The following is a 13399-nucleotide window of genomic DNA, read 5'->3' as shown; positions in this document are numbered from 1 at the left end:
TGTAATATGGGCACTTTAAATTTTCTAATCCGCATGACAAATTACCTCTTTTTAATCAAAGATTAAAGGACCACGGAGTACATTGCAGTTACATTATTTAGATTTCAGATTTTTCACAGAATTTGTCTGGTCTTGAGGGAAAAAACAAGGAACTACTGTTGCAATGGCCACCATAGAGGGTGACCAAAAGAAATTAATGAGTATGATAGCATGACTATAAGCCACATATAATTTACCAACAACGAAAAAAATGTAATGTTGTGTTACTTTTTAAAGGAATAGTTTAACATTCTGTGTGAAGCTAGAGCCAGGAGTCGATCAACTTAGCTGAGCGTAATTAAAAAAATGGGAAAAGAGCAAGCCTGGCTGTGTCCAAAGATTAAGAAAAATCAATCTACCATTACTCCTAAAGTTCACTAGTTGACACTTTTGTGCCCAGCTAAGCTAACCAGCTGCTGGCTCTAGCTTCATGTCCACCATACAGACCATTCAGCAAGAAAGCAAATGAGTATCTGGCAAAATCTTTTCGAGGTATTCCTTCTACGATTCACCTGAAGATGATTGAAAATATGTATCACTACCACTTGCAGTCATTGTTAGACTCTCAGATCAAGCCAACCATCTGAGAAGCAACTAAAACAAGATGCAAAAAGAAAGACAAAGGGTGAGAAAATTATGAAAAGCTACAGGTGAGGGAAGGGAGGAAGCGAGACGCTTGTCTCTGTGCTGAGTGTGTGTCTCTTTAAGAGCTGGCGTGTGCTATTGAGCAGGAGCAGGAGGGGTTGGTTGGCTGCATTGGAAGAGTCCTCTTTAATGAGCAGATTTTCTGAGAGAGAGAGACACACACACACACACACAGATCAGGAGAGAGAGAGAGAGAGAGAAAAATACAGAGCTACAGCCATAGGAGGAGAAGAGATTGTAAGACCAAGACAGCAGGCAGGAAGGCAGGTTGTGCGTCAGCCGGTGCTCCATAGGGAAACATGGAGACAACCAGGAGATGCTGAAGAGGACAGAACACACCATAACAGGATCATACAGATGGATGTTATTTCATTGAGCAGGCAACCTGAAGGCAACAGAGGATAAACCACTTATGGATGCAGTGGATTAAAGATCTACAGAGAGACTGAGAGAGGGAGAATAGAGAAGGAGAAATGAATTAATTCACTTGTTTATTTTCATTGTCTGTGTACGCACTTGCTGTCAGAAAGACTGTGTGTGTGCCTGTGTGCAGTGTGTGCGTGCATAAGGCAGGAGACTGCATTGCTGCTCCCCGGCACCACAGGATAGGCAGAAAAAGAAGGCAGCCAAGCAGATTACCTTATCTGTTTTCCCCATTTTTCTGTCTCTCTATGCATGTGTGTGTTCCTTCACTGTGCAACCAGGCACAATACGTGCATGTGTGTGGGTGTGTGTGTGAAGGGTGAGAATAAGAAGAAAATGGTGAAGCCTGAAGTGAGCTGCAAATTCTGACTTTACATAGTTTTTTGTTGTTGTTGTTCTAAACATTGGTACTGAGCTTAAGAAAACAATTTTTTTTTCTTTCTTTCTTCATCACACAACATGTTACAGCTCCAGTTAGGGCATTGGTGCTGATCAGAGAGCTTAAGGGTGGCTTCTATGCTGGAGGCTTGGAGGTTTGAAAGGCTGCCACCCGGGACACTTCTTGGCTCTTCACCCCAGGGAGGTGTAGGCATCATCAGGTAGGAGGCAGCTGAAGGCGGGGGTCTGAACGGAAAGCAGGAGAGGAGTAGGAGTAAGAGTTGTGCGCGTGTGTCGTGGACTGTGTAGGCAGGCTGATGGCCGGCCGGTGGAACTGCCTGATGTTTTGAACTCCTGCTGAGAGAGGATAATGGCAGTTCTGGGCCCACTCTCGTCCTCTCTCACCTGCCTGTTCCACAGCAAAGCTGGACAGTACTAGCTGATACTACATGGAGCCCACTAAGATTATGGTGTGAACAGTCCCACCCAGTCCCACCACGCCAGGAGACCCCTGACACCCCTGTGAGGGGGCCACGTTTGATTGTTCACCTTGCTTCTCCTTCCTCCTCTCCAAACCAGCTAACAACAAGGGGTGGCGTTGCTTTATTTGTGTGGGAGTTTGCTCCCTCTCCTCATCCTCACCCCTGACCTCACCTACCTCCAAACTGAGCTCCATGGACTGGTTTTAGCACCAACCTGTCCTTCTTTTATCTCCCTTTGTTTTTTTGTTTTTTTCTTTTTCTTTTTGTCGAGGCTTCAGGGGAATTGCCAAGACCTGTTTCATGCATGTCCACTGGCGGCAGGTTCAACTTTGACGATGGGGGGTCATACTGCGGAGGGTGGGAGGAGGGCAAGGCACACGGGCACGGGATCTGCACGGGACCCAAGGGCCAGGGCGAGTACTGCGGTTCCTGGGCCCATGGCTTTGAGCTGCTGGGCGTCTACACTTGGCCCAGTGGAAACACCTACCAGGGCACCTGGGCTCAGGGCAAGAGACACGGTGTGGGCGTCGAGAATAAAGGCCGCTGGGTGTACAAGGGCGAGTGGACGCATGGCTTTAAGGGACGCTACGGCGTGCGGGAGAGCACGGGGACCAGCGGAAAGTACGAGGGGACTTGGAACAATGGGCTGCAGGACGGATACGGTACAGAGACGTATTCAGATGGAGGTAAGAGGGGGATGAGAGACACACAGGCTGGCAGATGCATTGTGGGTGATTTGTGGGTGGGCTTGAGTGTGTGTATGAGAATGTGTGAACCAAACAGTTCCTGTCAAGGAACGATGTTTGACATTGACTGACAACTGTCGTCTGTGAAAATGACTGTTTCTGGAGAATGATTGACAGGTTGATGACAGTTGCAGATGTGACAGATGTAGAAAGGAGTAGTTAGTCCGGAGGGCTTCTCGGGTGATCCTTGACTTAATGATTACCAACCACACACACACACACACACATACACACACATACACACACACACACACACACACACACACACACACACACACACACACAGGCTATGAAAATGATTCTCAATCTCTACCCTAATTTTTTCCCTCTGACTCTTACTTTCTCGTCTTTTTTCTCCTCATCTTATTTTCTCCCAACCCTCACCCCTCACGTCAGCTGCATGAGGACAAACTGTGTATTTGGAGGCCTTCAATTCAGGCCGTGCACTCTTAGGAGATGGATAAAAGGTTGTAGGAACAGAAGACAGTAGCTCCCAAGTAACAAGTCCCAAGAAAACAAAGTGTTTCTATAAAACAGATTACAAGGTTTTCATCAAACAGAGGGGGGCAGAGACATCAAAGCCATGTCTGCACCCTTGATTTCATTTACATGTACAATGCCAGTGTAATTACTCTTGTAAGCTGTGAAAACAGAATGTTCACACTTCAGTTGCAGTGTAGGAGGCTCATTTTCAAATATTCTTTCACTCTAAATGAGATGTAGTTAGTGGTGGTTGTAGTTATTCTTTGTCTAAACAAAACAAGACTAAGAGTATTCACCCATTAGTGGCTCCATTAAGCTAAATGCTTAATCAGCATGCTAACATGCTCCGTATGGCAGTGGTAACATGCTGATGCCAAGCTGTTTACAATCTTTGTTTTAGTATGTTGGCATGCTAACATTTGCCCAATAAGTAACCCACATATTGTATTTTTCTTGTAGGGCTACTCAATTTACAATGCATGACAAAGTGTGCACCTGAGATTATGAGCTACTCTCTGTATCTCTCAAGCCTTTTTACTTCTAATTTTCCCGTTACGAGAGTTTGAGCAATTGACTGTAATTCTTCTCTATGTTCCGGGGCTGCGCTTTGTCGATCGGCAGTTTAGCCAGTGTTTGTTTTGGGGGATTTTAACATGTTGCAACCTTTCAACTCACATTTCCAACTTTGCAGCAAAAAGTAGTCTTGAGCTTAGAGCTGCCCAAGACGATTGTAATTGGTTTAAAGAAATACCAATAAACCAGAGCATGTACTCCCGGAAAGCTGTGTGGACAACCCTGACCCTCCTCCGCAGCGCTGTGGATTAAGGTCTGGCAATGCAAGACCTATCTCCTCCCAACATAGAGACAGAAATTCAAGCGTGAAAAAAAACACTCACGCTGAAAATAGTAGAGTAAAGGTCTGAAGATGGAGAGGAGAAGCCTAAGGACTGCTATGACTGTGAGATGTTTTTTTGATGGATGTTCTTATCAATATGAACAAACAGATGCAATCACAAGCTATATTAAGTTCTATGAGGGCACTGTTACCACAATTAAGACAGTTAAGGTTTTCAGCGGTAATAAACCATGGCTCTCAAAAGACCTTAAAGTGTGATTTAATGAGAATGAAAGGGTTGCATTTTTTAGAGGTGAAAATGATTTGGTAAAGGAGAAGGAATTCAAGTTTTAAAAGCGAAAACAGTTTTCGAGAATAAGGTTGAGCAAAGATGCTGTACAGGCAATGCAATGCCAGTATGGGAAGGTCTCCGTACTGTAAGACAGTGGGTAGCGAAAGGAAAGAAAGTATGAAAACTGCAGAGTGGTGAATTTGTTAATGATCTAAACATCTACTAAGGAAGGTATAATGTGAGAGATCCAAGAAAAGGCTGCAGTAGGCTGGGTAGCTACAGTATGAAACTATTCTGCTACCTGAGCGAGAAAAAGCCACGTGTCTCTCCATGATAATAGCTGTGCCTAAAGTCTCTGGAGCAACATATTTGAAAGTTTTTTAGACCAGCTGTACCCACCCCCCTGTAGTGTGTGGAGAGACTCGTCAGCATCCATCTTAAGTCCCATGTAGTGAATCAACTCAACCCTTTACAACTCAGCCCTCTAGTTTTTGCCTACAAATCACAAAGGGGGACAGATGGCCCGACAATCACTGTAGTAGACCCCCCCCCCCCCCCCCCCCCCCCCCCAACTGGTCGATGCAGATAGCCGCCCACCAACAGTCAAGTTCTGCCTGTTAAAGGGAAGTTTGTTCTCGCTGCCGTTGCAAAAACTTCAATTGCTCTTGGGGGAATTGTTGGGTCTCTGTAAATTCTTATAGAGTGTCTGGACCTACACTATCTGTCCTGACATAGCGTCTGTTAGGATTTAACACTATATGTCAAATCTAATTGAATTCAATAACTAGACAACTGCCAATAAGAACCAAAAACACTAGTTTGTGTTCTTTTTATTGAGTTTTGCTTTGCTTTTAACACTATGCAATTTTACCTTCTTTAGGAGACACTTAATAGGGCGGCTGTGGCTCAGGAGGTAGAGTGGTTGTCCAAGGTTGGTGGTTTGATCCCTGGCCCTGCAGTCCCATGTTGAAGGGAAAGACACTGAACCCCAAATTGCTCCTGATGCTGCGCAATCTGTATGTGAATGTGTGGGAGTTTTCATGTGATGAGCAGGTGGCACCTTAGCAGCCTCAGCCACAATGTCTGAATCTGTGTTCTTGAACTATGTAACAGTGCGTGGTCATTAAGACTAGAAAAGTGCTATTTAATACAGTCCGTTTACATTTATTTGACCGGCTGTCCTGAGCTGGATTGACCATCAATTTGGCAAAATGTAAGTTTGCTAAGGCAACAGTCGCCTTCCTGGGTAAGGTGGTTGGTCAAGGGCGGGTTAGTCCAGTGAGGGCAAAGGTGGTGGCTATAGACTGGTTTCCTGTTCAGACTGTCATAGCAGCCCCCCAGATGGACCGGCCTTTTTCGCTGTATGTGGATGCTAGTAAGGTGGGGATTGGTGCTGTACACACGCAGACTAATGGAAATGAAGTTGACTGTCCAGTGACTTTCATTTTGAAAAAGTATAACTTACATCAATTTAATTATTCCATCATTGAAAAAGAGGCACTGGCCCTCATTTGGGCATTGCAGCACTTTAAAGTTTATGTGGGGGGTGGAGTGAGTCCAGTAGTGGTATACACCGATCATAATCCTCTGACTTTTCTTCATTCACTCCAGAATCCGAATCAGCAACTTATGCGTTGGTGTCTTGTCCTCCACCGTTTCATTTAGACATACAACATCTAAAAGGATCTGACAATGCCGTGGCAGATGCATATCCAGAGCTGTGGCTGTTTAAGTGACTCGGGATTGTTTTCCGGCAGTGTTTTTTTTTTCTATCCGTCCGGTGTTATTCTCTCTTGGGCGGGGAGGTGAGTTGGAAGGGTCGTCTGTACCCAGCCAACTGGCCGTGGCCTTCAGAAGGCATAAAGGCCTGCCCTACTGGGAGTCTCACTCTCTCTCAGCTGGTCCTACTGGAGCATTCACCATTTTGTTCTTTGTTTGGTTTGTTGCACCTTACAACAAACTTCACTTCATTCATTCACTCATCCATGAATGGCGAATATGACTTGATGTCTACTGTTACATTTATGTTGGGTTAAGTTATGTTATTAGGATATTTAGTTGAATAAACTACTTTTTGGTTACATTATCTGTGTGAGACCTCCCTTTTTGTTGCCAGCCTTGAGCCAGGCGGTAACACATTGATAGAAGCTTTAAGTCCTCAACGTTTTAATGAACTACAGTTGAGGCTGATAGGAACGCCATTCATTTTGCAGGTATTTTGTCCTAAACCAAAGTAATGTATGGATTAAAATGTCAACCAAATGATGGCGCTAGATAAAAAGGAAACAAAGTTTATACAACTTATCTTTTGGGGAATGTGAATGTCTGTTCTAAAGTTTATTCATCCAACAGCACACATATTTGAACATCAGGGCTGGTTCTAGAGGAAAAGTCACAGGATCACCAAAGTCATTAGGCTTTGTCCTCTTAAAACCATAATTTATTTTCATGTATGAGTCATAATTTCAATACGTAAATATATATCAAAAGACCTTTAATTTGTAGAATCAGTTGAAGCATCACATTTGCCCTGGAATTAAATTCAATGCCATCAATGCACTTTGAGTCTCTTAGACCGAGGCTCAGGTCAGTCACTGTTAATGACACACTGCGCACCATATGGATTCTTACTTAAAAATAGATACACACACATTCATAAGCGTTGTGTGTGAAAATTTGCTCACACACAAAATCTGTCGTGTGAGTTGAGTAACAGAGCTGACAGTAGCATACATGCAGTTAAAGCTTTGTTACATAACTCTACAACTAGCAGGCTAGTTTTTACGCACACGCACACGCACACGCACACACAGTCATGAGCAGCCTGATAAAATCCGCAGACCAGACTGGTTTGAGGGGTTGAATCAGTACATGAGAGAAAAAGGCAGTTTGACAGACAACCAGACAGATGGGATGGGCGGACAGGCAGAGGAAGGGATAGATGGATGGACAGATGTACAGAATGATGAATGAATGGATCAGCTAAATGATTAACAAAAAATTTGAAAAATGTCTGGCTAGATAGATGGCTGATATGATAACTATGAGGTATACTAATCAAGGAAAGAGTAAGATTCCTGCAAAAAGAAAGGGACGGACTAAAATGGACAGCAAAAAACAAGAAGTGATTGGAAGACCACCCAGAGAGGAACATGTCTGCAAGGCAGTAGCTTTGTGAAGTTTATGAACCCACATACTGTAAATGCAGCAGAGATTGGCCTAGTTATGAGTGTTTATCTTGCCCCAACAGTACACAGTGTTCCTATTATAAAAGCATGCATTCTTCCATTATATGAGGTAGAATGAAATGGTTTTAGCCAAGCCAGTGCACAAAACCACATGATAGAAAGATAATAAGAAATAACAATAAAGGATTAATACACAAGCTCAAAGAGGAAATGTATTTTGTGCAGTGATAATCCATTTATTGCTGTATGTATTGCTAGGATAAACGTTACCTTGCTATGGCTGACTTACGTAGCTGACATGATTTATACATGGCACGTATATGCCTCGCTGGGCAATCTCTACATTGTGTTATTTAGCTTGATTCTGTGTTGTGCCAAAGTCATGGCATCCTGCTCCATTCATTCATTCATTCATTCATTCTTTCTTTCATCCTTTCATTTATTCATTCTTTCACTCATGGCCTCCTGCTCTAGGTCTCCACGGAAAGGCTTATGAGAAACCAGGTTCTGGTCTTGGTGTGGCAGGGGAAACTACACAACAAGAGTTGACTGTCAGGCATTCACACAGATGAGGTAAAGACAAATATTAGATATGTCAGGGGCTAATGGTAGAGAAACTCCTATGTTGTATATTACATTTGTTTATAAAACACTAAGGTAAAACATTAGGCCTATTCGCACATGACTAGTATTACCTGTGAAATTAATCCTGTGGAACCTGCCATGTCTGTAATTTGTCAAGTAAAAATTCCACTGCAAATGACCTATAATAATCATCCAAACATAGAGGTTGTGTGATAGTCAATTCAATTCCTTTATCTCAGGACACTTTACAGATAGAGTATGTCTAGATTACACCCTATAATTTACAAAGACCCAACATTTTTTCACGAGCAAGCACGAGCAAGCAGTGCTGATGAAAACGTTCCTTTTTAGAGGCAGAAAGCTGATCAGCGTGTCAATTTGGCCTCTCTGTGATTCTGGGTTGTTTTGGCTGCGCTGCCATGAACGAAAGTTTTAACAGAGCCTTGACATCATATTCATGGGATAATGTTAGTAAATTTGAGTAAAATACAGACTTTATCAATCCTGTGTGAATGTGCCACACATAACCATAGACTGTTATGCATGAAACAGACATAGGGGTGGAGTAATTTCTAAATTACTCCAGGTCCCCTGAGGTCCCCTGGTAGTACTAGTCCCGTGCAAATAGGGCTATTGTCTGGAAAGAGATCTATTAAATTGCTACATTAATTTAGAAGAATACATTTCAAATTTAATACATCCTGTTGGTGCAAGCTTCATTAAAAAGAGCAATTTGTGCATTTGAAGCTCTACTAATTGATTTCTGATTCCCAATAGGAGAAAGACTAACCCCGAACCACTCTGACAGACCCACTACCCCGACTTTTTGTCACCTCATAATGTTAAAATGTTATTTTAACAGCGGGCGGCTGTGGCTTAGTGGTAGAGTGGTTGCCTGCCAATCGGAAGGTTGGTGGTTCGATCCCCACCCCTGCAGTCATTGTTGAAGTGTCCCTGGGCAAGACACTGAACCCCGTGTTTCCCCCGGTGCTGCGCATCGGAGTGTGAATGTGTGTGAATGTTTATCTGATGAGCAGGTGGCACCTTGTACGGCAGCCCCAGACTGGAAAAGCGCTATATAAATACAGCACATTTACATTTATTAGCAACCAATTTAATCTCTGTTTTGTTCTCCACCAACGCCAGAAAAAAAATGTCTTTACCAGTTAGTTTCTAACTTTGTCTGCCTGCCCACTGGCGCTGGCAGCTAGCATATGGCCCAAATCACCATCATGTTGCGCTTACACAAATTCAAAATCACTTCTGGGTAGACAACAGGCTGATTTGAATTGCGGAGACATAGGAAGCTACGGCAAACTTATTTATGGCTGTTGTCATTTACTTCTGTTCGAAGGTATAGTTAAAGAAGATGGTCCGACCTAGCTGATGTCTTTGTTGTGCTTATTTTCTTCTTTACTTTGTTGCTTTGCTAGCATCTTTGATAAACCAAATGTAGTGTTACGGTCAGCGACATCTCACCGCCGGTCGGACTGGCTGCTACTTAGGGTGTTGTAAATTAGCTCTCCGACCTAATGTTAGTTAAAAATATTGACATATGAAAGCATCAAACATGCATTGTAGAGGAATCAGAATAGCCTGTGTCCAGTAGTTCCTCGTCCCGGTTTGATTAGCACCCTTAAATTGAAGGTAAGAAAGAGGTTTTCCACCCGGAAGTTATTGCAATACGATAGGACATAATAAATGTGCTCCCCTACATTAGCCAACATTCCTCTCTGCTCTCCTCCCACCGCTCTCTTTCCTCCCTCGCTCAACTGCATTTGCACGGAGCCTCTCTATACAGTAGGGTTTCCATAGCAACGCTCACCGACATGCAGCAGGTCAGCGTGTCACGAGGGACTAAGTGTTCCTCACTGCTATTGGCCGACCAGCCAGCTCTACCAGGCTTTGATTGGCTGGCTTGGCCTTCTGGGCTAATGGTGTTTACTGAGATGAAAAGCTAAACTGACTGATTACAAACCAACCACACACACACACAAATAGAGAGAGGAACGAGAATGGGAAAGAGTGAGAGAGAGCGAGTGAAGAGATTACAGCAGTAGTGGTTGTTGTTGTTTTATCTGACTAGCTAAAACACCACACACAGTGTCAAATGCACAGAAACCTACTCAACTATCTCTTGTTTCATAAATTCTTCACCAAACCAGGAAATAAAACAGCTTGACACCATTTATATTGAGGTACATCTCATCACAGAAGCTTAATTTAACGACGCTCATTGTGACAGCTTCCTGGAACCTCCCTTCTGTCCCCCAGCTGTTGGCAAATACACTACAACAACATAATAATTGTCCTACATCAAGATATCTTGCTGGCTTGCTAAAGGTCACTATCAGTGCAGTATTTATTCCAGCTCTGACCATGTTATGTAAGCGGACTTAATAAATTCACTTTTCATGTTTAAATACACCCAAGAACTTAAATTAGTATTGCTGCTGAGCCATGACAGGTGGGCCAAATTAAGCCATGTAATGCTGTTAAGAAGCTTGATGACAGGTGCATGTTAAAGAGTGTATTTGAGAGAATGTATTTGCAGCCTATGTCAGCATGTGGGTAGAAGTTCTTCAGCTAACAGTGATCACTGTTTTTTTTTATATCCTCGTGTAACTAATACGCATTTATCTGGAGCACTTAGCCATGCATGTAGATGAGTTACGTCCAGTTTATGTCCAGATTGCTTTGTAAATGTCTTTGATTTGATATGATTGAAGAATAAAAAATGGTGCATAGGCTACTAGGCATCCTGGACCCCCAGTCCTCACTTCAAAAGCATTGGTGAGTTCATTATGAGGTCATTGCCTCATTTGTTTTTGATCATTCTGAAAAATGTGACTGATAAAACACAATGTTGAAGAGTATTCCAAAGAGTCTTCCTGTCCATGCTATTGAAAACTCTTTAATTACATGAATATGGAGCGGAAAGCTATATTCCATCATTGTTTTGTCATGATACACAGAGTTAAGATTTCAGTACAGGATCTGTCTGTCTCTATGAAATCCACCGTGCTGCTCCTGAAGCTGAATGCAGCTGAATGCTGACTAATTCCTTTACTCTGTTCCAGATGATCCTGTTTAACAATTTGCCTGGTATTGGTAGGAGTGTGACCCCTCTGCAGTTTGCATTGTTGCTGTGGTTGTCATGTATTGCACTCTGTATTTTGTAAAGAAGGGAGGATGGCAGGTCCTGCTGCCTTTTCAGATTCCCACACAGTGCCTTTCAATCCATCCCCTATATTTAGTACACTTGTTCTAGGTAGATATAGTGTGTCCGTTATTTAATTGTGTCTTCTTGGTCAAGGATGGTTCAGTAGAGTGAGTGGATGTTGGTGGCACAGCACAGGAGTGGCTCTTTGACATGAAAAATGTCACAGATTCAGCTACATTTCTGCAGCTGGTTGATTCAAACAGACGCAGTGTTGTTTGCATCATTCATCACCGGCCAAATTGGCTAAAATGTTTCCCGCCAAAGTTCATTTTCACCGGCATTTGGCGGGTTGGCGATGGGCATATTAAAGCCCTGCTGGCAACACATTTTATCTATACTTTCTATATACTTTTTATAAATACTTCGGGAAATTCCTTATATATAATCGTCCGGGCTCTAGTTGAAATGGAATCTGACATCTTTGTCTGCCGCCATCTCGTGTTTTCGCTGTGATTAATCCAACCGAAGTGCGACACTATGAGTGAATCAGCAAAAAATCGAGTGTCGAGATTATTACCACACTGGGGAATTCATGTACGGGCCAAAACACTGCTAACGGTAACCATATCCAGTACCTTTCTCCCAATGAAGAAGTTGATTCACTTTTTCATCGTAGAAGACCGAAAGAAAGGAACCTCTCTGGTCAGGCAGGCCCCTTTCATTAGGCTAACGTCAACAGGCCTTCCATGAAAAATATTCAGACTTTCATTAAACATATTCAGACTTTCACTCAATAGACGTAAGAATAATTATATATTAAGACTTTGATTCAATATATTTAGACTTTCCCTCAATATATTCATGGTTCATTCAATGTCTTCAGACTTTAATTCAATATATTCACGATTCAGTCAATGTATTCAGACTTTCCTTCAATATATTCAGGGTTTCATTCAATATATTCCGAATGTCATTCAAGATTTTCAAGGTTCATTCAATATATTCAGAATAAGATTTTTTTTATAATATTTTCAAACTTCATATATATATACACTGAAACTGATCCATGATCCCTGTGATAAACAGGCCCAATACCACAGTGTGAGAAACATCCATAACAGGATGTTTGCACCACCATGCTTTACTGTCTTCACAGTGTACTTTGGCTTGAATTCAGTGCATGGGGGTCATTGGACAAACTGTCTGCCCAAAAACCTTTTTTTCTTTTTCCTCAGTTCACAGAATGTTGTGCGGGGCTTCTAGCTGATAGCTTTGCTTTACACAGCCTTCTTCTGATCGAACAGTACTCACAGGTAACTTTAAATCTTTGATTTTCCTAGAGCTGATCAATGGTTGAGCCTTTGCCATTTTGGCTATTCTTCCATCCATTCGAATAGCTGACCGTTTTTTTCCCACGTCGTTCAGGCTTTGGATGACATGTCAAGGCATTTGAAATCATTTTGGCTGAGCAGCCTGTAATCTTCTGCACTTCTTTATATGTTTTCCCCTCTCGAATCAACTTTTCAATCAAAGTCTGCTGTTCCTTAGAGCAATGTCTCGAACTACCCATTTTGCTGAGTATTTCAGTGTAAAATGCACCATAACCAGCATGCACAACATTAGCTTCCTTCCTTCCTTAAATATGGGCCATAATTGACACCTGTTTCTTCACAGAATCAATCACCTCACTAATTAAACACAGCACTGCTATTATTTTGAACATGCCCCTTTCAAGTACAGATTCAGATACACAGAATGAGCAGCATGCATGTCATGACTGTTGGTTTTCTATGACACTAACACTAACACTTACTAGTAAATGAATTGCCATGTAGAAATATCACTTCTACCAAAGAAATATGATTTATGAGGTTAGTGATGTTGGGCCGCTGTTATTTCAAACACAACTGTATATAATATTTATTACGGAGTATAGGAAAACCTACTTGTATTTGGAAAAAGTTATTTGTGTGTGTAGTGTGTTATGTTACAAAACGACATTTTTAAATGTTATGCAACAGCATACCACCATGTTATCATGGGTGGTATGCCATTTATTTTAGCAGATAAATAATTCTCAAATAGGAATCTGAAAGAGGGGGCCTAAGCAGAATCTCTTAAACGGATAATGGTCCCACGC

The 13399-nt window shown here is 42.3% G+C and overlaps 1 protein-coding gene across 1 annotated transcript in view; it reads left to right on the top strand.

Annotated features, from left to right (window-relative positions):
* The first annotated feature begins 776 nt into the window (after positions 1-776).
* The window catches only part of jph3 (junctophilin 3), a 65223-nt gene continuing 52600 nt past the window's right edge, over positions 777-13399 (top strand). The window contains exon 1 of the mRNA XM_034878830.1: positions 777-2653. Within this exon, the coding sequence (XP_034734721.1) occupies positions 2272-2653 (382 nt within the window). The 5' untranslated portion in view covers positions 777-2271. The remainder of the gene's footprint in view (positions 2654-13399) is intronic.

Source organism: Etheostoma cragini, chromosome 8 (genome assembly GCF_013103735.1).
Source record: "Etheostoma cragini isolate CJK2018 chromosome 8, CSU_Ecrag_1.0, whole genome shotgun sequence".
Classification (NCBI taxonomy): domain Eukaryota; kingdom Metazoa; phylum Chordata; class Actinopteri; order Perciformes; family Percidae; genus Etheostoma; species Etheostoma cragini.
Note: the sequence above shows the minus strand (reverse complement) of the source record. Positions and strands in the feature narration are given on the sequence as shown.